This window comes from Musa acuminata, chromosome BXJ1-7 (genome assembly GCF_036884655.1).
Source record: "Musa acuminata AAA Group cultivar baxijiao chromosome BXJ1-7, Cavendish_Baxijiao_AAA, whole genome shotgun sequence".
Classification (NCBI taxonomy): domain Eukaryota; kingdom Viridiplantae; phylum Streptophyta; class Magnoliopsida; order Zingiberales; family Musaceae; genus Musa; species Musa acuminata.
Genome location: NC_088333.1, coordinates 2,626,877 through 2,654,064, shown reverse-complemented (window position 1 = coordinate 2,654,064; position 27,188 = coordinate 2,626,877). Strand labels below are relative to the sequence as shown.

Here is a 27,188-nt window from a genome sequence, read left to right as displayed (position 1 = left end):
GTTATGACGCACGAACGAGCGGTTTTGGACAAGCTCGTCATTTCACGTCGGGCAAAATGGTGTGTAATTTGCCGATGTGCGATGGGTAAGGGATCGCATGTTGGGCTAGGTCGTAAGTTGGAGCTTAGAACACTATCATCTCCTTCCGCGTGTCATTCAGCGATGAATCCCTGCTTGGGTGGATCTCTTCTGATGCGCTTCGATTATGTTAAAAGAAATGGTCTGAAAACCAGATCCAACTCGTCTTGCCGATGTTCTCCGTCGCTCCCTCCTTGTGAAAGGGATCTTCTACAGATTCCCGCTCGCTTCGGCTCCCGTTTCACCGATTCCATTCCTCCTCCCCCCTTTTTTTTCCTCATCTGTATAAATCGATGCTCCTACATCCCTTCCCTTAGGATCTCCGACTAGGGTTTGGGGAAACCCGGAACTCCTCGGGGTTTTGTTAGGGCTTTGAAATTTCCTGGTTGGAATTCGTGTGTTTTAGGGTTCGTTAGGAACATGTGCTCTACTGTTGTAGTTTTGACTGGTAGTTGGTGCGAAGAATTTGTTCAAGTAAGACTTGCTCAGAAGTTGATATATCTATAGAGTTGTCGTCACTGATTCAATTTTGGAGTATTAGAAGCCGGAATCGGGTAGTTTCAAGGGAATCTGTGGCTTTGATGCGACTTGAGTGGATGAAATGGCGAGCACCGGGGTGGTCCAAAGGGAGGCGGAGTCACCAGGCGAGGTGGATAGCGGGAAAGAGCCTGGTATCTTCTCTGATATAGATGGGGTTGGCTATCCTCTGGCTGAATCATGGGCAACTCGCTCGTGGACATCGCCTCGGCCAGGTTGGTTTTCTAGCTAATGTTTCACGATTGTTTTTTCTCCTCTATGTGATGGTTGTGTCGAGTATGGACTGCTGAGTAACATTTTGGCCCAGGTTATAGGTGCCTAAATTGACAAATGTCATCTTTTTCCCTTCCACGGACTTGGATCAAGATGTTATTGGAGTACTCCATAAATTTGCAGGTTCAAACAGAGTCTATGATATGTTTAGACAAAGATCAACACCACAATTGGATCTGTCTTTATAGATTTAATTGTTTAAGTTAATTTGACTAAATTTGTCTGGACAGTTTTCTGGCTCCAAATTTAAGGGGCTAGCATCTAGTTGACATCTGATTCTAAAAACTGTCGTAATTGTCTCTGTAGTGCTCATCCTACTAATTGGTGGGATCAATATAACACTTTTGTTTTTCTTCCAAAACAGAATTCACTGACAAGTGTTTTTTAGGTATCGTGTTAAAATTGTACTGTGTCCAGTATGGTATTGAAATTGTACTAAATGTCCATGATGTAAAATATTTTCAAACTGCTTGTTAATATCATAGATCTCGGTTTAACATATCTTTACATTGCCAATTTTAAACTTTTCAAAGCATCTCCAAGACTTTTTACATTGCTCCTGCCAATGTTCTTTCTTTTCTGTTCCTCCGCTTCCATCTCAAACAGGAGACAATGTGCTTTTAGTGTGCCTTGAACCCCTCTCATCTATGCAACCCTTATTGATGGCTGATTGCCTCAAGTTTTCACTAATAAGATCACAAATTGCAGCTAGTATATACTGTGTGAATAGGTGTAGATAATTCAGTTCATTTTTTCATTGATGTAATTGATGCACATTTTTGTGACCAGCTGTAGCTTGGGCTACAACCTAACCAGTAACCACAAACCATAGAATAAGCTATGGCTGCATAGTTTAACACAGACCACAAAACATATGTACATGTACATATTCATTTGTGAATATGTATCCATGTGTACTCATACATTAAATGCAACTGTTTCTTGCAGTATAATAGTTGTATATCTTATGACAGCATTATATTTATCATAATTGCATTATGTTCAATTATGAAATTTATTAATTAATGCTGACTTATGATTTTAAATGTTGTATTTGACACTCTGAATTATGATATGTTTTTATATAATTTACCTATAGAGTATGAAACTTCAATTAAAAAACAAAGAGTAATGAGTTTACTTTAGTATAGTACATTGCATGGATTATATATATATATACATATCATAAGATTAGGAGACTTAGTCACAAGATTCACTGAATTTCTGATATATATACATATCACATTTTGTTTCCTGCCCAATTAGTTCTGTGCTTTTTTCTCCTGTCTGTGATTATTTACCAAATTAAATGAATGATGAACTAGACAAACTATTCAAGGATTAGATAGATAAATGATGTTTGTTGTAATAAATTTTGTTATATAAGTTGGTTATATTGTGATATATATCTAAGCACTTATGGCATTTCTAATACTCCATATTTTTCATGAGCTTTCTCTGACTTTACCAAACCTTTTCCCTAAATCCAAATAACTATGTTTAGGAGCCTATGTTTCAACTTGGATTTTAGGCTACTTCTTCGCTTAGGTAATTTAACAAGGACACCAGTGTTGGAAAAAAGGAGACACAATGACATGCAGAAAAAATTAGCTGGTTTTACATTTAGAAGCAAATAGTTCCACCCATTTTGCTTTAATAATTGATATATAATTAAAGAGCGTGCTAACATTTAACTAGCAGATATGTATATAACTTTCTGACACATGCATGATGATTTTAGTGTGGTTATGCCATCCTCGTTTGCAAACATATTCAATCTGATTTCATACTCGTATGTGCTGCAAAGTGACTAAAGATGTTTTATGTAATTCAAGACGAGATATCGTTGTTTCTTCCTCTAGTTTTCTGATATTTCAATTTGTGGAAGACTGCTTGTTTAAACTTTATACACTGGTTTTCCATGCCAAGATATTAAACTTTTGGACAAATATGCAGGAACTTGGACTTTTTCTTTCTTTTCTTTTGGGAAATACATGAAACTGATAATTGGCTTGAATGGTTCAACTCCTAAGAGTAATGATGCGTGGCACACCATGTTTGGCTAAATTCATGATTTTGATCCTTCTGTTAGTCAAACTTGCTCTGAGACAACTCTCAACTCTTAGCTGAAATAGAAAATAAAAAGGAATGAAGACCACAATCTGAGCAGCCATTGATTTGATGGTCAATTCCTCATGTAATTTATTTGATACAACCATTGATCTGAACCTTGATCTGAACCATGAGAATCTATTTGTTGGTCTGTTCATTTAATTGCATACTGTTCGAGTAAGTTTAAGTTGTTGTGCTTAATAATTAGATCTCTATTTGTTACGAATGTAAATAAATAAATTTGACATGGTAGGTCATGACAACTAAGTATTAATGAATGATAGTCTCCTAATTTTGGTATCATATTGCACATTTGTTACTTTGGGAAAGATCCATGTAGCCAACTCCATATGGTAGGGACATACAGTTTTGATGGACTACACACACAGTCATGAACTTCTAATTGCACGTATAGTTAAAGTTGTCCAAGTGTGGGAAATTCTTATATGACCCGTGCAACCCCAGGTAGCTAGTTTTGACTGTATAGTGTGCCCATTTAAGAAGTTTAATACCTAGCTGAATCTGTATCATTTTTTTCCTGACATGGCTTATTTCCAATTAGAGGGTGTAAATAATGATGCGTACTTCCTTAGTTCCTTTTCGGTGTCCTACTCTTGTTCTTCCTGTTGGATTTTGAAGCCAAGGGTTGGAGGGGTTCAAGCTAGAGGGCCAGTGGAAGGAGCTCTTCTCTTCTTTATCCTTTTCCTGGTTGGGTTTGTTATGTGCTTCAAACGTTGGAGGCTGACCAGTTAGGCATTTAAACTCTAACTAGTCCAACCATATAGCTTTTACCGGACCTGTACTGATTCACTCTTAGTGAAACAAGAATACTAGTTTTAACTAACTGGTTCCATTTTAACTGGTATTATTCATCGAACATAATCAGTATGAGAAGTATTTGAAGAATAATGCGTATTTTGGTGCATGCAGGGAAACACTGCCTCATAGGGTGATTTTTTATCCAGTCACGACTCAAACAGGAAATTCTGATTACTGTACTCAATATTGGTTGGCTTTTTATTCCATACTTGGGATCAAATACAGCTTTTTTTACCTTGACGCCTACCCTTGAGTTTCCTTGATGCTGTTAAAATAAAATTATAACTTCTTTCAGTAGAAAGCTTATTTTTTTTCCATAATACTTTTTTAGGGTTGGACTTGGAGCATTGTTATACTGCACCGGTGCGATCTAATAGTAGTGGACTATTGCCTAAAGGTCCAGAGCGTACCTTGCCTCGACCAAAGACAGAAAAAAAGGAAATTCCAAAGTATGACTTGAAATTGGATAGATTGCCAGAGAGTGAAAAGGTAAATATTTATCACAGATCATATATGTACTTTATGTTCATTTTTGAAGCAGTACCTGTTCTTCAGTGCTACAACTCCATGAAAATGTTCACGTGCTTTAATTTGAGTACATGCATGCTATTATATATGTTAACCAATTGTGTTAGCATCCGGTGAGTTAGTCATACCTAGGTCAGCCAGTGAAATGCTTGAACATGTCACTACTGTCATTGATATACTACTTATAAGGTCATATTCCCTGTAAGCATATCTCTGTACATCATCATAAACAGTTCTGCTGGTCCTTGTCTTCTTGTTTATTCCGGAAACAATTCTTTAGGTGTAAACTTTTATTTTCATTCTTTCTTCGGAGTTTTCCAGCTAAATTGTACTTAAATTTTCAGAAAAAGCTAATTGAAAACCTAGTAAAGATCCAGAATGATGGTACATTGGAGGTGGATGTTGCAAGGACAGGCCCTGTAGCATCAGAACTATTGGAGCTTGATGCCATTGGTTCTATTCCAGGAGATATTAAAGACACCATCTTTGACTTCAGCAAATCAATCCCAAGACTGAAGATTGCAATTCTTGTGGTTGGAACAAGAGGAGATGTTCAGCCTTTTATAGCTTTTGCAAAGAAACTTCAGGCATGTATTCTTACAGTATTATACAGTATGGCACAAGTTTTAAAAGTTTATATCTTGTGTCTGTCACAAAATTGTTTTTTCTAACAATGTTGGAGTTTAGCAGCATTCACTTGTGTGGTTTTTTTGTTATTTGGAACCTATTTGGATTTTGTTGGCCTAACTGCTCATGTTTTAGTGGTTAACATTTTTTTTTGTTGGAGTTAAATTATCTGAACATCAATCTCTCGGGAACAGAAGCAATCTCATCTAAAAATTGGCCTATTGGAATTTTGATAAGGAGGTGAACTTGGAAGTCTACAATATGTTTGTTCTTTTGTATTTACTTTTCCTGCTAGATTGTATAGTTGTGCTATCTTTATCTTTAATGGGCAAACCTGTACTTACAGATCTTTCACTTTAGTGACTTTTGGGGTTTCATTTTTCGAAGTTGCCAAGATAATGAATTCCATTACTATGGTACTGTTACTTGGAAGTTGCCAAGATTGTATAGTTGTGTTATCTTTATCTTTAATGGGCAAACCTGTACTTATAGATCTTTCACTTTAGTGACTTTTGAGGTTTCATTTTTTGAAGTTGCCAAGATAATGAATTCAATTACTATGGTACTGTAACCTGGGAGAGCTTATGTCCAATCTGCGTAACACATGCTGTCACAAGGGGTCCATGTATGCCCACATGCCAATCACATGTCCAGAGTACATATTGGCATTCATACACCTCTAGCAAATGTGGATACTTCACAAGCATCATATGGCATGGCCCATGCAGGGGACATTACTAGCACTAGCAATTGTCCATAAAAATATAATGGCAAGTGATTACTGCCCTGCTTCCTTGGTCATAAGCAATGTTGTCAGAAGGCACTTGGGTGCTTACCTAGTGTTGGGGCATGCAAGGCCCTAGTGCCAGAAACCTCTCTGGGCAAGATGCCTTTGCCTGGCATCGCTTAGGTGAGCACCTCAACCTGGGCACTTGGGCATCCTAGGGACTTGGTCACATATTTCTTGTGTTGGCAGAAATATGTGGCCAATGCAAAATATTTACTGACAAACATTGTTCTCTATGGAGTTAGGAAAATATAATTTCATAATTGTTTCATCTTTTGTGAAGTGTCTAGAAGATTGGCCCTTAAACTGCAACATATTCGAAAACTTAAAAATTGGTTTTAAAGGATTATGATTTATTTATGTTAGGCTGGAAAAGTTTTATTCCGTAACTGAATGCAGCAATGAATAAATTTTAAAAGATTTGAGTAGCTGTATTTATGAACAAGCCTATTTACAAGTTACAACAATGTTCCAACTATCACTAGAAGGTTGCAGTTTGGATATGTGAGACATAATTTGCAAGATTTGTATTGTCAAATCAGTTGAGCGCGATATGAGATTGATAGAATTAGCTAGATTGGAATGGCAGGATTGAAATTGACCATGCAAATAACTTAAATATAAAAAAAATATTAGTAAGGCATGTAACTCTCTAAACGACATAAAATCATATATATAATACACACACACACACACAAAAAGTACATGCAGTGTGATGATAGTAATAGACATTGTTGCTCCAAAGCGTCTCTAATCACCATATAGATGAAGTATTTGGTACTGCAAAGATAAATGAAAATTACTTTATTTGAAGGTAAGTTAATTTGAATTCTGTGACATCTCTCTTTTCTGTCATAACATGTCTATAGATAGGTTAGGGATTGCTTTTTGTCCTTCCCTTTACTCTTTGTTCTACTGGCTGGTGATGAACATTACAACAGTGTTGGTGAACAGAAAATATGATGGCCACATTAATTACTGTAGCAAACAACAAGCAAAGTATTGGCAATTTGAACTGTTTCACAATGATAGTCGAATGCCTTTTTTTGTCTTTCTTTTGCATTGTCTTCCATTCCTTCATCTCTGTCCCTTCCCCGCATCTTTTTCTTCTTTGTTGGTTGTTGAATCGTCTATAATAGACCAAGATTGGCAACCATGGTTGTATTCAGTCAACTCTTGTTGATTTCAGTATTTTAATTGAATTAATCCTAGATTATATTGATACAGATCAGATGTATGTGAACTATGATTCTGAGCATTCCAAGAGCACAAAGGATCAAAAGCAAATCCTTTAGTGCCTAATACCAGGTTTAATCTATCGAAAAATGAACATTACATGGTGCCCTTCCCCCTTTTCCTTGTGCCCTATGAAAAGAGTAAAAAGGAAAATCCACAGGAGCTGAAAAAACATATGCTTGTGAATTTTTTATGTCTGACAAGGTTTGCCATATCTTGGCATATGGATGGGCTGATACCTTTCTAACATGGTATTATTTCATGTTGTGCTAGTTGACACACCTATATGCCTGTTTGCAATGGCCAAAGATTGGCTTAGCTATATGTTGGCCTCTTCAGGACAGGTTGACACGACACAAGTTAGTGCCTTTTTAGAATGGTAAGAATCAATCCATGCCAACATTTGTTAGTTGGCACTTGGCATGGTTATTATTGTATGGACATTCCAAAATATCAAATATTTCTTTGCAGAATAAAAAGAAAATACTACAGAATTATATGAATGTGCACATTGAGAAAAATATTGAGGGCCAGGCTAGATGCTTATATACAAAATAAGAAGATTTTGGATTGTCAAGGTGCACAGCTAAACAAAAGGACTGCTTCAAGATGTTTTTGTATTAATAATCTTCAGGGCATCAAATCTAATAAAGTATTGGAGTATTGGACTAACCAGAACTTTTTATGGAGTAAACAAAAACATATGGGCATATGGTTTGTGGCATGTTTTGTCCTTGCATTTAATTTTCAAGGAAGTGATAATTTATTTGCAGTTTATGAAGATGACTTTGTATTTTGGTTAGTCTGTGTTCAATGATGGATGATTTACCTGTCCTTTTCAGGAATTTGGTCATCGTGTTAGATTGGCAACTCATGTCAATTTCAGTACTTTTGTAAAGTCATGTGGTCTGGAATTTTACCCTTTGGGTGGTGATCCTCGAGTAATGGCTGGATGTAAGTATTGAGAATTCTTGTTCAAAATCATTCTGTTTTTGTTCAAATTTCATACCATGACTCTTCTTTGTATAATTCACAGAATTTTTTATTTTTTATTGATTAGTCCTCTTTTTATTGTATGGGCAACATATCTATAGGTTTAACTAATAATAGTAAGCCTTTGCAGCATTTTCTCAACTACTAGGTCTAGGCCATAAGAATTATATTTTTTCATTTATTCATGAGATGAATACACTAATGTAATTCTCTTTTAGAGGTGAAGAGATTGGCTGGACAGCTATCCAATCTCACTTTATAGCAGAATGAAATAAAGTCCAAACTCCATAGTAAACAAAAAATAAACAAAGAAAGTATAAGGAGAGAAAGGCAAGGATGGAACACAGGAAGAGGCAATTACATGGGTTCATAAGAACTAACAAGAACTTTAATGAAAAATTAAAAAATATAGAAAGCTCTTTCTGGTATATAGTTTCCCCAAGAGTGAAACTAACTAAGAGTGTCATTTCGAAATTCTTGTTCACTATGAACCTTGCATTGTTTTTTTGATCTTTCCAAATCATCCACTATAGTTTTCCATGTATCTAGATGGTGTATGTTAAATCTAGCCTATTTTAAAATGTATTGTGCATGCTACATCTTTGTGGACATTAATGCCAGATCTTCATATTAACCTAGTAAAAACTACCAAATTGTAATGGTACCTTAACATCTAAAAATTGAAAATGAACATCTTCAAGTGGCTTCCTGGTGAAGGTACTGATGATACATGATGTGATGCTTCATGCCATCAGATTCCTTTAGTATATGTACATAACATACATTTGCAATTTGAAAGGTTGATTTTTAGTACCAACCTAAGTAAATGATTTTGCATTTGGTTTGCATGGCATGATAATCTGAGTACGAGTGGGTTTGAGGATCTCATTGCCTGTTCCTAATTAGAGTTAGTCTCTACTTTCAAATTTATTACTCTTGGAATATTTTCAAATACAGATATGGCAAGAAACAAGGGTTTCATATTATCAGGACCAGCAGAGATTAATACACAACGGAAGCAACTGAAGGAAATAATTGATTCTCTACTCCCAGCATGCACAGAATCTGATTTAGATTCTGGGATGCCTTTCAGAGCTCAGGCAATTATAGCAAATCCACCTGCTTATGGTGAGATTGATATTAATGCATTTGCAGATATCTGAACTTTTTTGATTATATATGTATTTCAACCTTTGATAATTTTTATAAATCCAAAAGGAATTAGTGTTTCTTTATCAGCAATTAAGGAATTTCTTGATAATATCTTTTGATTGTTGTCTTTGATGTCGCCAGTTAGTCATTTTATAACGGATTTTTCGCTGTGGATCACATTTTATAAGAAGAAGATTTCAGCATTCTTTCTTCTCGTAGAATTTGTGTCAGCAAAAAACCAGACGCCGTTTTAATTATTTAATCACTCTCATGTGTGTGGGTGGGGTTGAAGGTCCCTCTAACCCAAACTGAAATAAAATTCTCGAAACACACCGCCACCAAATGCAGCCTTGCATTGAAATTTCCCTATTGTACCTGCATTAACTTCAGGTGGTTAAGTTGATTGGGTCTGGATGCAATGGGATAGGTCTGGTTGCATTATTGGTTTCATATTATACCAAATCGAATTTGTTTCAGGTTAAGGTATGTTTAGTTGAACTTCATTTGGCTTGGTTCTAAAGCTAGGCCACATTGAATTTGGTTGAGTTTTGAGATTTTTAACCTGAGTTCCAAAATTCTACCGTAATGGATTTGAAATGTAAACTTATATTAAGGTAAATTAATTGCAAAATGCTTTCATAGAGTGTCCGAAATCTCTTTTGCTTCTTCTAAATCTGCTATTTGATTGGGTTGGGTTTAGTGGGTTCAGGTTGATCACAATCCACGTTGCAATCCTGCTCATCTGTAATTTATTAGCATGCTTTCTGACCATTGTGGATTGACATATTTGTATGATAGTTTAAAATGATATCCAACATGTTTTAGGACTATTTCTTATGTGTTATCTGCCTGAATATACACAATTGGGATGCTTATTTGTGGTGTGTGCAGAAGAGAATATGTCATGGTTGAATTCTAATTTATATTTTCTTAATCTTGAATTCCCATGAAACAATTGTACTTCCAATCAACAAAATTACAATTGAAATACTATTATTTTCTATCATTCATCGGGATGACAGTTTCAATTTGGACTCCTGTTGCACCTGCTTGATCTGGCCTGATTTTTTCAGGTTTAAGCAGTTTTAACAAGGGCATGGGGTGAGCATACTTTTTAAAAATCATTTATCCCCTCCCTGAACTCAACTGCCCTGTGAAAAAGTCATCCTAAAAGCTATATATAAATAATTTTCTTCATTATATTATAAATATAAATTAAATATGAAATAGGTCAGGGAGAAACCAATAGCATTGGCTTTTGTGCTATTCAAGATTGATATTTCATTTCTTTAACCGGATCAAAGTTGGTGCGGAGAAGTGGCCGGATTTTGAAGTGGCAGGGTGAGGATGGTCACTGTGAAACTCACCCCTTCTTGGCCAAACCACCCCCACCTGCCCATTACCATCCTTTATTCAAGCATCAGTTTTGTTGATATCAGGTTGTCCATTTTTCGCTTAACAAAAACATCATAATTGAATTTGTTAAGAAACATAAATCCTCAGTCAAATACCAACTCTTGTACACTAACACCAACTCATGTCTACACTCTACAGGCCATTTACATGTAGCTGAAGCTCTTGGCGTGCCTCTTCACATCTTCTTCACAATGCCTTGGACGTAAGCCATAATTACCAAGCTTTTCAGCAACTTTTTTTATATTTTGAACAGCTATTTTGTTGAAAGCTCAAGCATGGCTTATTTCCAGTGTGCACAAGTTGCAGTCCTCCATCATCTCAAATCTTGCAATCTACCATGTTCAACTAATTTATCTGGACCCTCAAATGTTCCAACTAGGACAATTTATTCAATCTTTTACTGGTCCAAACTTACTAAAGTTATAATGTTCATGATGTCTGAGCACTATATATCTTATTTTCCTTTATTTGGGAAATGCTCTAGATGACAAAACTGTTACTTATTTCTTTTTCTTGTACTTTTTTATATGTAGTAATTATCTGTTTCTTCAAAATATCAATTCAAATAGTAAAAGATTATGATTTTTTATTTGCTATTGGAACAGAAGTATCATATGTTTGCTGTCGTGATTGATGATCACAAGCATTTGTTTATTATGAAATAAAAGATTTTTTGTTCCTACTAAAATTTATAGATTTGTAGTAAGGTTGCTCCTTTGTAACTAGACCAAGGTTGGAGTCAAGAAAACAGCCTATTTAAATATTTAGAAATAAGGTTTTGTACATCAACTGTCCCCAGATCCTGTATTGGTGGGAGCCTCGTGCACTGGGTATGCCCCTTTTAGTAAAATTTACATATTTCTTTTTTCTTATCAACCTGTGAGTGAATGACTTTAGGCTCCATTTTAAGTTGATTATTATCCGTCATAATTAAGAAACACACATTAGTGTGTGGTAGCCAGCATTAGTTCCAAATATTTAACTCAGCTACATGGATTTCTACACCATATTAACACTGTGACGGTGATCTTCCTCTGATTATTGAATGGCCATTGTGTTATTACTCACTGTTTATGATCAAAATTTCAGAATATTTGAACCCCCAGAGTCTTCTATTTTCTATTTAAGTTTAGCTGATGGAGGCAAAATGCAGAACAAACTGTTGTATGTATGGAATGGGATACTTGGTTGTAGTCTATGGGATTCTCCATCTATATAAGGTGTAGTTGAATGAACTTTGAAGTGTCAGTAACTGAATTAAAGTTGGAGTATTCAATTACAACCACTCTGTGGTTTGGAAACCTCATTGAATTAGCCTTGACAACCCAAACTTTTACTCTCTGGGTAGTCATAGGATGATTTGTCTTGGGTTGAAGACTGCAACCTTGAATTAATTCATTTTTTTTTGTTTGCTATATTCTTCTAACTTGATTATAGACAATAACACTTGCTCATTAACTTTTATTTTGTGTGGCAGGCCAACTAATGAATTTCCACATCCTTTCGCACGTGTTCCTCAAAGTGCAGCATACAGGGTATGCTTCTTGTATGCTTCTTTTTTCATCATGCATATTTTCTAGTTGGTTTATTTAGTATTTTTTTGTTTTATTCAGCTATCATATCTTATTGTGGACTTAATAGTCTGGTGGGGTATAAGGGGATTTATAAATGACTTCAGAAAAAGGAAGTTGAAATTACCTCCAATTGCTTACTTCAGTACGTATCATGGATCTATATCTCATTTGCCAACAGGATACATGTGGAGTCCCCATCTTGTACCAAAGCCAACTGGTAAGTTGGCCATTTGTTTGATATATCGAGCAATCCGTTGGTTTATAATTATTCATTTGCCATTTTAAAGTTTATTTCATAGGCTGGAACTGTATTTTATCACTGTATTCCACTTTGACATAATCATATGTGTGAACATGCATGTAATGTCGAATTTAGACATTCTCATTCACGGAAATACTCATGTTAGGTGGAAATTAATATATATGGTTAGGAAGTTTGAGATTTGAGACATAGACCAATGTTTAATAATTAATCATATGGAGCTTAATCCCACATAGATGGTGTCTGACATTTGTGTGCATGGCACAATCAAGATTAGTTTTAGCTGCTGAGGTTCGATAGATCTGTTGCACTGTTCAGTGCAAAAAGATGTTTTTATGAGTTCATAGTATATTAGATGACTCAGTTAAGGATGTATAAACTTTTATGCCAGTGTGGGAAGTGCATGGCCAAGTGTGGTAGTTAACCGACAATTATCTGATGTGCCAATGTGCTGTTAATGTAGTGCTATACCCAACTTACAATTATATCTATTATTATGTTGATGCCCGTAATTTATGATATCCATTGATTATGTGGCATTATCATAGAAATAGATGGGACTAGTACATGTCCACGTTAGCTTAGAATACATTAACATATTGTGCATTACTTTGGTTTCTACAAACAATGAGTTACATGAGCAACATGAATGAAATACTTATGTGGGTCGACACTTTAAACATAATTGTAGGTTGAGCAGATAACCTGAAAAGAAGCTACCTATGATGTGCACTAGATCTTTGGGGCCTACCGCATTGTGTAACATAGTCGGATTGCACAAGGAGTCTGCTTATTGGTTTGGCAGTTGCTTACATGGTCAAATAACATATTAACATTGTAAGCTTACAACTTGTCTCAATATGAACCAACGTTTTCAAGCTTAGAAATATGTTACCTCAGAGAAATGGGTTACAAGTAAATGGGTAAAAGAGGCAAAAGGCAAGAGGGCAAGTGAAATCATCTTGATGTCATCATTTTGGAATCATATGGACGAGTTCTCAACAGGGGAAGAAGCGATCGGCGGAGGAAGACACTGCCACAACCGTTGGAGGAAGACTCGTCGCTACTGCTGGAGGAAGATGTGCCACTATCGCTGCTTCCATCTTTCGCTGATGGCAAGAACGCCGTCACAAGAAACACAGTGTGAAAGAACGAGAACGACTTGTGTGTTAGGGCAGCGGGCCGTCTACTGTTCTGCGACATAAACTGGTTCAATCAAACTAGAGGAGTTTTGGGTCGACTTAGGCTTGACCTAGCATGAGTTGAACCAAGTGGGCGCTTGGCCTGCTCAACGCCTAGACCCAAGCTCTTGCTTGGGCAATGCCCAAGTCAAGTCGCTTGCTTAGACTAATAGGCGGGTGCTCGGGCCTTGCCTCACCTCGCCTGGGCGCTCAGTGACTTCACTGTCATAGCCACACGAACCCTACATGAGTCAAAGAACCCAACCTTCCTTTGTCATGCATTGTTGCCTTCCTCAGTGACATATTCCATAGCCTTTTGTCAATTGGTTATCTCCTCTTTCTTAGTTTATAGGTTACAACAACTTTGTTAAATGATCTCCTATTTCCTGCACAAGTTTGAACACTTTGTTTAATGATCTCCTATTTCCTAGATTTGTAAAATTGCTAGGACAACATTGTTAGGTGGATACAATGTTAGGAGTTATGACATAACAGTACACTATCAGGTAGATAATAGGAACACCTCACTTTGCTCGCTTGGTATATATTTTTAAAATTATAAATAAAAAACAGGTATATATTTTTTGCATAATAATATTTGGGGGTGCCTTGCATTGCTTGGGCAAGCGCCTACTGCCTTGGGTGTTTTGGCATCCTTTGGCACCTAACGCTTTTGAAAACATTGATATGAACTTTTCGCATCACATTATATAACTAGACAATGATGAAAGCGAACAAGGTTGCATTGCACTTGGCTAGGTGATAACTGGGCCCACTATATGTTTGCTCTGCTAAATGGTGTATACAACTTGCAAGATTGGTGTAAAATTTACTTTTATCAATTTTATAAGAGATGATTCTGTTTGAGGATTACGCCATCCGCCTTCTAAAATTTGTAAGCTTCTTAACAATTCGAGTGGTTATAATATGGCTACTGTCTCTCGAGCTACTGTTAGAGATGCATGATGGACATCAGATCGCCATCACAAAATTGGGATTTATTGTGTGTGGCTTATTGTAATTCAAGTCTTGTAGAATGCATTTAGGACTGTAAATTATGGAATATGTTGTCTGAACTTGAATGTCTACTGATTTGCATTTGCAAAGTGCAGGTTGAAATACTTCTGTCAAGGTTCTCTGATGTAATATCTCTTTGTGAGTAACTTGAATGGGGTGTGCTAAGGCTAATCTTTAAGTAGAAACTGATATCAATGGGTCTAGATTAGATTATGTTACTAGACGCATATCTAGAATAGTATATAATATTATCACTAAATTGATTACATGCAAGGTGCTCTTCTTTTTATTCAAACTTTCAGTTGCATATTTCTGTTGCTATTATCTTCAGATTCTCTGAGTATCAAAACATTTTCTTATTAAAATGTGAACCAAATATACTATTTTATCTGTCAGGAACCAAAATCTCACTTCCTTTTGCAGATTGGGGTGCCTTGGTTGATGTTGTTGGTTTCTGTTTCTTAAACCTTGGGACTGAATATCAACCTGAAAAGGAGTTTGTGCAGTGGATTGAACAGGGACCAAAACCTATATACATAGGATTTGGTAGCATGGTATGTCTCTTAATTTATTAGTTTCTTGATTGGATAGTACTTATTACTTAAGTTATTTCTCTCAGTGTTGGAAATCTTTTTCTGAATCTTAGAAAACTCAGAAGTGTCTGTACTCCGTATTACGATGTAAGTTGCAGAATAGTTAAAGTTGTGGTAAGTAAAAGAAACATTCTGCTACTGTGCCTTGCTTTCCACTAGCAATATGACCATCTTGTTTGTGGTAACCATGGTTTATTTCTCTGCCTTGATAGGACCAAGGACTGCCATTCTGTCCGAACTGGTATTTCATATCGGTCTGCCAATTAATTGGTATGTGACCAGCCCATTTCAGGCAGTACAAAGGGAATGGGTTAGGTGTTGGTTGGTACGAGATGTATCGGTCGACACAATGTTGTATCAGCGTAGACAAATCAGTATCAATCAGAATTTGTTCAATAGCGACCCATATTGGGTCAAGTTTTAACCCAACGCTCAAATTGATTGTTGGGGCCTCTTCTGGGCTTTAAGTCTCCTATCCTCTAAACTTTTTCACTCACTCTCCACTCTCATTCTCCCTCTCTTTCTCACTCTCCCTTTCTCACACTCTTACTTGTCATTAAAGTTTCTAGTCAACAATTAGTGATAATCAAGCTATTGATTTGGATTTGGATAAAAGAGAGATTATAAAGTCTAACTAAAGTTTAATTAGAGTTAATAAGTGTTATTTTGATTGGTGTAGACGTGATAAGTGGTCATTAGTTGTAATTTAGGCCTGCTTAGGGGTTATTTGAAAGATAAATTCATTTGCTCATCCTTATTACTAGAATTTCTATTTATTTATGTCTAATATACACTCTATTTTTATTTAAATACAATAAAAATATTACTAAATAAAGAACCTAAAATGGTTTTCTTTTGAATTTTCAGTCATTTTTTGACCTTTTCCCGAAAATCAGCATTGACTTGTCACGAATTTAGTTAGCTTTGCCTAAGTCGTGCGGCACCCTTATATGTCCATTCGCAAAGGTCAGCCTCCCCGAAACCTCCTATAGTCCCTTAGGACCTACAAAAGAGAAAACGGGTTAGAGAAATCATTTCACTTACGATCCATGAGGAATCATTTCAACAAACACTTTATAGTCAATGCAAATTACAACCATAGACTTCACAAGCTCTGAACGGTCGTAGAACAAAGGGTCCAAATTGGTCCACTACAGACCGAAATATCCACAAGTGCTCATATGACACAACATTGGTTTACAAGGCTAAAACGACCACCAAAGCCAATCAAAATGAGGCAGTCAAGCCAACGACCCCTCTCCATGCTGTGCAAAGTATGAACAAAATCGAAAGATACAGACATACATGAGCATTACATCAAACACCATGTTTATAATTTTGTCCATGACATTCTTCCCCACTTATTCCTTTGACGTCCTCGTCGAAGCATTTGTAGACGCTGCATCTCCATGCTTTTGCTGAGTCTTTAATCTTCTGCCCTAGCTGTAACGCGCCTCTTGGCTCCCAAGTGTTCTCCGCCGTTATTGTTGAGTAGTCGAACTTTGATCTGCCATGCTGCTTCAACTCGCCAATGACTTTGACTCTGGTGTGGGGTCGATTGAGTTGTGTTGATCCTTGTTGGTTCATGCGGATCCTTAAGATGAAAGAAAAGACATTCTTTGTTATGTGCCAATCTCTCAAACGTCTCATGCCGCTTGAATTGGGTAGATGCTTGTTAGAGCTTTAACAAGTATCGCCTCGCAAACTTTGAAGTTTTTGGGGTCTTTCCTTCACAAAATTTGCCTATCGATTCTTCTTCCACTTAGTTGTCACTTCTTAGTAGGTTCGTATCACTTCCGCTTTTGATTGACATTCTGTTGGGAAATGAAGCGGACAATTTACTTTTAGTAGCACCGATCACCATTGGTGAGGTTTTGACAACTATTGTCTTTCATTAGGTTTCTTCGAATGGTCTTTGAACCTGTGTAGGGCTCCTCTGTTGGATAAATAAGGGAATTGGGGTACTCGGTTTCGTCCATTCTCTTAAGAGTTGAGAAGGCAAAGGTTACTTGATTTCGCCTGCCTCCTCGAGGTTTGTACTCTCTGCATTGTGCTGGTTAGTAGCCTTCGCCTACTTTTTGCTCACACTTCCGAAGCACCCGAAGTGTTTCTACTCCTTATGTTGAGTTAGCTACTGTGATTTATTTTCTCAATACCATCGAACTTCTAGAATGCAAGAAGTTTTTACCTCAACTTGGAGCAAGTCTCTAATAGTTTTAGTCGCATCTGGGATTGTATCGTCTTCAACATCTCTATCGTCTACTCCTCTGAGTAGCAAATGTACAACATCGCATACTACTTACTTCGTTCCTTGGTGGAACACTCTTGCATCGACCCAAAGTCCTCCATTTTCGGCTATCTTGATGAGAAGCTCGTTGACATCGGTCTTATAAAGTTTCATGGACTTTTCCCTTTATCCTTGTCTCGATACTTGGAGTTTGCCTCTGCATTCTCCACCTCCTTAGCCCCTTTCACGACCAAACGCTCTCCCTCCATGAGAGCAAGGGATCGGTGACTCCACGGAAGTCCAGCCTTTGCAGTACCATGACGTTGCTATGCCCACGACCCTACTATCCGCCACCTCACATTTGCGTCCCTTTCTTTGTGATTGGTAGATTCGCCTTTGCAGCACTATGACACTCCTCCGAGTCCATCTCTATTCTAACCGATACTTGGTTTTTGGGTAGCTGAGTCCAAGGTTCGCAATACCGTACCGTACCGGAGTTTCGACCTGGGCTCGGTACCGGTACGGTACGGTATACCGCTCGGTACACCCAGGTGTACCGAGCGGTATATTCAGGCGTGCCGAGCACTGTAGCAGTGTTACACTGCTACAGTACTGCTACAATACCGGACCGGTAACAGGCGGTCCGCGTACCGGAAGCCTATCGGACCGGTACGGATCGGTACTGCAAACCATGGCTGAGTCACTCTGGACTCATCGTCGGTTCCTCGCCCATTTCGACCACCTGCTTCAACACCTCTATGTTCTTCGAACAGTTCCCCTTGGTTGATGGAAAGTCGGACTACAACTCTCATGTATGGTCTCCGCCATCATGTTGCGGGGCTTGCGCCGATTATGTTCTCCTTAGCTTCTTTGGTAGCAACGTTCACTCACTCGACTTTGTCCTTTGACTTACCGAGCTCCTTTAAGCGAATATGAGCTTTGGAGTAATCCAACTCTTCAGTCACTCCGATCATACAACCTATGTATGATCAAGTCCCCTCATGGGACTCACTAGTACTTGCATTTAGAATTCTCCTTCGGTGGTACACAGCCCCTATATGTTGATGTCCAAGGTTATCATCCGATGCAAAATTTGATGCACGCATGGAAGACCCACCTTTGTGGTATGAAGACCCGCCTTTGCGGTACCATGACATTTACTCCTTGATTACATAGCCCTTCTCGCCGTCGTATTGTTCATCGAAGTGGAGCTTCCAGTGGCACCCGATCATACCTTCGTATGATCTAGTCCATCACGAGACCTGTCTCGTTTGTGTTGCATTGCCTCGAACTGCTCTAAAATTTTACGAACTTAGTTGGTTTTGTTTAAGTTGTACTACACTCTTGCGTGTCCGTTCGTAAAGGTCTGCCTCCCCGAAACCTCCTATTGTCCCTTTAGACCTGCAAAAGAAAAAATGGGTTAGAGAAAACGCTTCACTCGGGATCTACAAACAACCATTTCAACAAACACTTTATAGTCAATGCAAATTACAACCATAGACTTTACAAGCTCTTAACGGTCGTACAACAAACGGTCCAAAATGGTCCACTACAGTCCACAAGTGCTCACATGATACAACCTACGTTTATAAACCTAAAACGACCATCAAAGCCGACCAAAATGGGGCTGCCAAGCCTACGGCCAGCCCTCTCCATGCTGTGCAAAGCATGAATACAACTGAAAGACACGGTCATACATGAGCATTACATCAAACACCTCGTTTACAATTTTGTTCGTGACGGACCGATCTGTATCGGCCAGCCCAGGATGGATACCATTGGTTGACACGAGACAATAGTCATTGGATAGGACATTTTCTTAGTATAAGAATAATCTTCTATGGTTCTTAAGATAAAATAAGTTTAGTTTTTGATAGCTTAAAACTTAAATAGATCTTGTTTGTCTGTGTCAGTTTGGTGGAAGCATTTGTGGTGGACCATGTCATCTACCAACCAGGTTAATGCGTCTATCAATGGATTGAGCTTATGCTTCTAGATGGATTGGTAGGGTTCAAAACTTAAGAATTTAAGAGAACTAAAGCGGTTGAAGATAACTGTCCGTTATTCAGCTTAGTTGGATAAACTTCAAGCCTCAGCCCATGCTTTCTCTTAACCCAAATTTACATGATCCCATAGGGTCTCTGGGAATAATCCTTGTTGGAATTGGCGCCTCCCACCCCTTTCCTAAACTGAGTGAGCTTCTGTGGCACTGCTGCTTGTGTACTCACTACCTGTGTCCAATATAGATTTGGGAACCCAGGTTGTGGTTGTGTGAACTATTGAAGCGTGCTATCAGTTTGCTACCTGAGAGAAATAGAGAGTCATGATGCTTACTGATGCCAGGATGGAGAGGAAATCAGTCAAAAATGGAATATAAGGGAAGATAAACCATCTCATTTTCACGATAACGTTCAAGGGATACAGATATCACTACCCAAAGGCTACCCTAAGCAGTGATTTAAAAAGCGCTAGGCGCCAAAAGGCGCCAAGGTCCAAAAACGCCTGAGGCGCTAGGCGCTCGCCCAGGCGCTTGCCCGAGCGAAACGAGACGCTAAAATATAAAAATATATAATATAATTAATATAATCATTTAAATAAAAATATGCTATTAAATTAAGAAAATCGAATACAAAATCACAATGTCATATTAATAAAAAGTCTCAAAAATTAAAATAATAAAATTTTACATCAAATCTATTGAGTTGCTTTGTACACTTGCCATTTATTCTGAAACCTAATAATAATTTTAAATAAATAAAAATTTATAGTATTAAAATCAAAATAATATATTATTAATCTAATAAATAAAAATACTATTATTAGTATACAGTTAACTGTTAATATACTGTTAACAGTATAGTGATAAGAGTGTGAGAAGATCGAGGCTGCTAAGGCAACGACAGCGGGAGCGGGAGCGGGAGCGGCGAGCGATAGCGTGAGCGAGAGCTACGAGCGGCAGCGGGTGTGGGAGTGGGAGCTGCGAGCGGCGAAAACAACGATGAGCGACGATTGTGGTAGTGGCGAGTAGCGACAGTGGCAGCGGCAGCAGAGAGCAATGATAACGGAGAAGAAATCTCGACGGCAAAATCGCGAGCGTTAGGGTTGGGGAAGTCGGGGAAATCATGAGAGGGAGCCTATCGATGATTTAGTTGGTTCGATTGAACCAACTAAAGCACCGGAGACCGAACCAGACGTAAAACACTGGTTCGGTTGCCTGGTTTAACCCGGGCGCTTGCTCGAAGCGCCCGACGCCTGGGCTCGGGCGAGCGCCTAGGCGACGCCTCGTTGAAGCGAGGCGCTTGGACATGAAGCGAGGCGCTCGGGCCTCGCCTCGCCTCGCCCGAGCGCCTAGGCGAGTGCCCGAGCGCCTATTGAAATCACTGACCCTAAGGAGTCTAGATTATATAAGACTTAAGAACTCAGCACTTTAAGTAATCAACAAAAGAGATTCAGACTTATATGAGAAGGACAATACCTCTCAAGAAACAAGACTTGTATTAAAAATACTCTATGCTTTTGAGGCTTATAAGACATGATATGAGATACATATAATGATATGCTTAGAACACCCCTCCAAGTGTGAGTTATTAATTCTTCATTGTTTTCAATTTAAAATAAATGAAAACTAATTAAAGACCCATAGATAATTATTAAAATTCAAAAGGTGATAAAAACTTTATTCCAATCTCGGTAGAGCAGCAATCATGACCTTTGTAGAGAGAATCGAGTATAAACTTTCTATAGAGAACTTCAAATCAAATTGCATTGGTTTCCTACTCAAGAAGCTTTGCAATGATAATTATGTATAATTCATGTTATAAAAATCATATAATTTTGATTAAAATTTTGATTGCTTGGAAAATGAAAAACTATTGGTCTTAAAATTGAATTAATGTGAAATGAGGATTAAAATTGAATTAATGTGAAATGAGGATCAGATTGAATTAATGTGAAATGAGGATTAAAATTTTGATTTATTGGAAAATGAAAAACTATTGTGACTATTTTGACTTCCCTCGATTCAGAGTTTGGAGACACTCCCGTGTCACCTACCCACTCGTTACCTGTGACCAAAGAGCTTTGGTCTTCAGTGTCAGTGGCTTTTAACTTTGCTGACATGTTTCATTCATGCTATTGACCAGATAAAAATTTTCAAAAACAATCATAGAAAAGGTAGCTTGGTAAATGTAATGGCTTATTCCTTGATCATACAACAATTTTTGCTAGTATCTTGTCACAGACCAAGTGGCATATCATATGTGCACTTGTATGGTGACCTGGAACATGCATTTCTAGTTATATGTGATTCTAATCATATTCCTTTCCCAGCCATTAGTTTCCATGGGTATGCATAAACATAAGCCCATATGGTTCGAATATAGAAAAAAATGGCCCAATTACGTGCTTCACTAGTTGCAAACCTGATAGTTCTACATAAATAAATCTTTAAAATGGTGATGCTTACTGCATCACTTCCTTGTCAGTTAATTTGGCATGCCAAGTGAGTACATACCATATTTTAATTTTTCTAAATAAAAGTTTAGAGTGGTTTAAATATCTACCAATGTTTGCCGAGTGAGTACTGTACCATGCTAATGCATGGGATGTACTACAAGTAACTCTTCGTTGCATAGGCTATGGCATGTTAATGTGTCACCTTCTTGTGCTGGTTTTAACATGTTATGCAATTTTCTAACACTTGGTTTTGAACCAGTTGGTCAAGTTCTGGTTCTAATTTGAAATTTTGATGCCATGTTTAGCGGCCAGTGAGTGTTTTAGCTCTGATTTTATTTATACGATGGCAAACATATATTCTTCTCATTCTATGAATATTGCAAGAGCATTTAATTAGCTGGTTCTACTTTTATATAATCTAAAATCATGTTGTTATAGATGAGAAAACTCAGTCATGTTTGTAAGCCATCTTGACAGAGAAGATAAGCAAGTAATGCAGAATAGTAGAAGAGATAAAAGGTTTTTAATATGTTCATGGTACTTGATTGACTATTACATAGCAGGAAGCAATGCACACAGGCCGAAATGATACATTTATGCACGTCAAATTTCTAAATTATAATAAAATCCGAGTGCCAAAATCAAGGATCATTGTTTAGCTAAGGATCATGGATGAGATTTAAAGTTCAATATTCACATGTTTATTTGGTGATTGTAGTTGCACCTAACGCATATTGTAAAGAGAGCTTAAGCATTTAAGGGATCAAGTAATCCTCTTATAGTGTCTAATTGTCAATAAATTTGATACCCATCTCAAACTTTCTTTCTTTTTCTTCTAGGCTATATTTCTTGTTTTTGCAAGAGCATATTGTCTGTGTCATCCACTTGACATACTTTTGTTATGCATGTAAGTGTAGTTCATAAGTTTATAACAGCTCCTGCTGATCTTAAGGCCTTAAGTCTTTCTTTATTACTTTTGATTGAAAGCTGTATATGATGTTTTGTTCTGGTTTTCAATATGTCTTTGTCAAGCCACTTGAAGATGCAAAGAAGACTACGACTATCATTTTGGAGGCACTAAGAGAGACAGGTCAAAGGGGGATTATCAGCCGTGGTTGGGGAGATCTTGGAAGTTGTATGTATTTCCCATTTCGTTGTAATATACATACACATCTTAAAGTGTCAGTAGGATTATTCTAGTTGGTTAGATGCAGTGAGTTTCCCATACTTTACTACTAAGTGGAAACATATATATTATTTCTTTGTTTGTTAATGTAATGAGTTATGTGCTAGAAGATTTTTCAAAGCTGTTTGTCCAATATGCAATTTAAAATATTCAACAAAGATACACTTAATGTTTGTGATATTCAATTCTTTCTTCTGTTCATGATATTAAATTCTTTCTTCTGGTCCCTTAGTTGTAGATAATATTGTCATATGAATCAGTTTTGTTTTTGCATTTTATTTCTTTTGTAAAATAACTTCAGTTCTGTATCTCACTAATGCAGTGTCTGAAGTCCCTGTAGATGTCTATCTTCTTGGGGATTGCCCACACGATTGGTTGTTCCCTCATTGCGCTGCAGTGGTAAGCTTTCTATTTGGCGGTCAATTTTTTCATACTATGGTCTAGAAATGTGTGTATACACTTGGTCAAATAGATCTGTATTAGAATAACAAGCTATATTATCTAATCGTTGTAGTTTGACACTTTGACTAATTATAATCTACACTTTTTATTCCTACGAACCATGTTTTTTGACTTCTGTTATTACAGACAATTACCTAAATTTATGTCTTTGTAATTCTGTCGTCAGAAATTTCTGGTACCAGTAATTAAGCTTATACTCCGCTGGAAAATCTGATTCATTTACTGGTCTTGTATGCAGGATTTCTTAATTCTAGATAAATTCTTGTCGATACTCCTCATAAATCACTGGTATAAAGCAACCTCTGCAGCAGAAAGCTAATATACAGTTAATATTGTGAATAATTGAATAGGAATATTCTGCTACTTGGATGTCTTGTTTAAGTTGTTACATTTGAGATGATAATTTCCAGCCTTCTTCTTAAGCTGGTTGAATGACTGGTTTTGGATACCTATTTGACAAATAAGACATCATTAATTATTTCATATTTATTTTGTTTTTGTATTCTCAGAGGCTTTAGTTGCCTTCCAAAGAAAGAATTATTTGTTTGATGAGACCAACTGCAAGCTAGTTGCTATCTCATTTACTGAACTAAAATGGTGGTTTTCTCATCTTGGTGACTGATAATTCTGAAAAATGCTCAGGTTCACCATGGTGGAGCTGGGACAACGGCTTCAGGATTGAGAGCTGGGGTAATTGCCTCTTAGAACTTCTTATTATGTATTCTAAATAAACACGTGCATATATATAGCAACATGCAGAAAGTCCCCCCTCTCTTTTCCTCTTTTCTCAAGCGCTACTATCTCCTTTGAGCATCTTTTGAAAGATGATGATGGTTGTTGTCAAAAATCTATTCTTTTTCCTAAAGGCACATGGGAAAAAAAGGAAAATACAGGGAGAGGAGAAAATAAATAAGTTGAGAGAAGCAAGGAGGTTAAAGATGGAGAAAGAAAAGGGAAGGAAAAGAAAAAAAAAAAGAGCGTGACAGTTGGGGAACCTTATTTAAATGGTATAGCCCAGCAGTTATCGTGATTCCTATTGCAGCAGCAGCAGCAGCAGATGGAATTTTGCAGTCATGGAACTTGACTTTGAATGCTATAACCCAGCAATTATCATGTTTCCTACTGCTGCAGGAGCAGATGGAATTTTTGAATGTCAGTCATTATTGCTAAATGTGGACGATGCATGTGAGACCCAATGGCATGGCATTGGCTTTTTGTATGGAATGGGACATCGTAATGGCAGATGAAGTACTTGCCTTTGTGTTGCTTTATAATAGGGTTGCAGTAATGATGGTTTTTATTTTCCATTTTTAGAGGGTTTGGCAAGCTCGAATATAAGCTCGGAAGTATGTTTCTAATACTACAGTTCTTTTCACTTTCTTGTCTAGCAGACAAACATATTTGAAGAATTCTTTGTGGTATTTCTTGCTTAGCAGTTCATTGGACAACATTGTGTCATTTCAAATGGGTTGATAGTTGTGGCTGCCTAAGTCAAATTTTGATTTGCTGGTGGAACATATGTTTCTATTAGTATCATTATACATGTTTGTGCTATTAATTTACAATTGTACCTTTCTTGTGCAGTGTCCAACCACGATTGTACCTTTCTTCGGTGACCAGTTTTTCTGGGGTGAGAGGATTCATGCAATAGGAGTTGGACCTGCACCGATTCCCATATCTGAGCTCAATGTTGAACGCCTTTCAAGTGCTATAGAATTTATGCTTGACCCAGAGGTAACTGAAAGTGTTTGATTTAGACTATATGCTTATGACGTATCATGTTGTCTTGTTTTCTGTAGAAACAAGTTTTCCTGCAATAGCTAGGCAACAAAATCATCACATTGAATCATTTGAGCAGATAGTTGTGATGGACTGTGACATGCTTTTTCCATTGGCATTCTGATTACCAAGAAAATTTGCAAGCATCACATTTTGATAAGCCGTTGAGTTGGTTCTTATGCTTGCAATGAACTCTTAAGCATGGTTCCCTTAGTTACCTATTTCGTATGCATTCACACGTCCCCACCTTATCAATGATCCTGCATTGCGAGGCCTAAATTTCTGCTCTGAAAATACTATTAGCTTTTAGGTCTTCTAAGTTGTAGTATCTGCTTGCATTTAACAATCCTTTTCTGATTTGTTGGTCGCATGACCTAAACATAGTTCAAGCTGTTGCATGTTTTCTCGAAATACTATAAACTCTTAGGCCTAATAAGTTGTGGTATCTGCTTGCATATAACAATCCTTTTCTGATTTGTTGGTTGCATGACTTAAACATAGTTCTGGCTGTTGCATGCATTTTTCCCTTCTCACCCTCCCTGACAGATTTGGTTCTTTCTTTTTTTTCCCACTTATGGAGGTTAAGATGTGTACCATGGAATTAGCAAAGCAAATAGAGATTGAAGATGGTGTTGCCACTGCTGTAGATGCATTCCATAAGCATTTGCCTCCTGAATTACCGATTCCTCCTGCTTCATTGGATGATGAACCTCCAAATCCCATACGATGGCTGCTTCAGTTCTTTGAGAAATGGTGCTGTCTTCCATGCAGTTCATAGTCCTTTCTGAACTGTGTGTGCATAGTTGTTCATTATTCTTGGTTCTTTGCTAGTCATCATTTGTTATATTCTTTTTTGTGAATATGTGCAATAAAAGATAATTATGTAGTTTTGATCTTTCTTGAATGTTTAGAGATTCATGAGATATGACTTACAATAGAATTTTGGTGTGTAATACTGTCAGGAGTGCACATTGTCACTTTGTAAACAACTCCATCCTCTATGGTCTAAGTTGGTTGGTTTTAGCAGGTTGTTTGGTTACACCATTTGTATGATTCTTTTCTTTTAGAGAGTAGAACATCAAATCCCTTAAATCTTTTCTGGTAATCCTAATGTCATAATGCTCTTGCCATTCTTGGCTAAATGGTTCATGTGCTTTGGTGTATCAGTGAATTTTGTAACTTAAATGATAAGTCATTTGAAGTGGAGCAGCAGTGGGTGGATGAGCTGGATAAGCAGTATGTAATGTCCTCTTTTTTTTTTGTGAAAACCAAACCAAACCAAAATGTAATATGTATTTTACTTTTTTATTATGTATTTATATATACATATATATTATTTTCGTATTTTAATTAAAATTTGAAGGTCTTCTTACTTGAAGACTTACTCTCTTTGTTATTTCTTCTTTCAATTATCTTTCGTTTCTTTAATGTTCTTGTGACGTGCTTTTAAATTCTGCAGTGTTAATATTAAGAATGTTCAAAAGATTATTTGGTTTATACAGAAATTTAAGTCTTTTAGAAACCGAGTTGGTTTCTGTAGTGAAACGATTTCATTTGATTTGGTTTGTGATATTTTTGAAGTGTAATATATTGGTATCATTCATTTATAAACTGAACCATGCATACGCCAAAGCTGGATGCAGTTTTTTATTTTTGAAAGTGATAATACCTGATGATTGCATCACATACATTTAATTGGATCATCGGAACATCATCTTCCAATATGTTTGCCTATTTCCTCTTTCCTCTCTACATGGTTGCTCCAATCTGCATGCTGCAAAGCATGTTATCGTTAAGACAGTCTGTCTCCATAACATTTTCATGTAACTCTTAGACATGCATGGGTTCATCTGCTAGCCTCAGGTGGTCTTAAATCTTGTATCCTTTTTCGCTC

At 37.1% G+C, this 27,188-nt stretch overlaps 1 protein-coding gene across 4 annotated transcripts; it reads left to right on the top strand.

The window, feature by feature from the left end:
- The first annotated feature begins 201 nt into the window (after window positions 1-201).
- Window positions 202-26,317, top strand: LOC103990765 (sterol 3-beta-glucosyltransferase UGT80B1). 4 transcript variants are annotated; one of them, XM_065190722.1, is made up of 14 exons: window positions 202-830; window positions 4,151-4,308; window positions 4,692-4,934; window positions 7,840-7,951; window positions 8,948-9,118; window positions 10,697-10,760; window positions 12,036-12,093; window positions 12,172-12,349; window positions 14,989-15,146; window positions 22,900-23,002; window positions 23,376-23,452; window positions 24,158-24,205; window positions 25,100-25,249; window positions 25,881-26,317. In XM_065190722.1, the coding sequence occupies exons 1-14, from the start codon at window positions 680-682 to the stop codon at window positions 26,070-26,072; spliced, it is 1,863 nt and encodes a 620-aa protein (XP_065046794.1). In that variant the 5' UTR covers window positions 202-679; the 3' UTR covers window positions 26,073-26,317. The 4 variants fall into 4 exon arrangements, with proteins under 4 accessions (XP_065046794.1, XP_065046795.1, XP_018684950.2 ...); XM_065190723.1 differs by having other exon boundaries at window positions 210-830; window positions 15,016-15,146; XM_018829405.2 differs by having other exon boundaries at window positions 211-830; window positions 25,875-26,317.
- Window positions 26,318-27,188: the final 871 nt, after the last annotated feature.

What these genes read in the sequence shown, in the direction of transcription:
- LOC103990765 (XM_018829405.2), top strand. Translation starts at nt 680, where the DNA reads ATGGCGAGCACCGGGGTGGTCCAAAGGGAGGCGGAGTCACCAGGCGAG. An exon ending in TTCTTCACAATGCCTTGGAC is followed by an intron (nt 10,761 to 12,035) that starts GTAAGCCATAAT and finishes TTTGTGTGGCAG; the next exon opens with GCCAACTAATGAATTTCCAC. An exon ending in CTTCAGGATTGAGAGCTGGG is followed by an intron (nt 24,206 to 25,099) that starts GTAATTGCCTCT and finishes TTTCTTGTGCAG; the next exon opens with TGTCCAACCACGATTGTACC.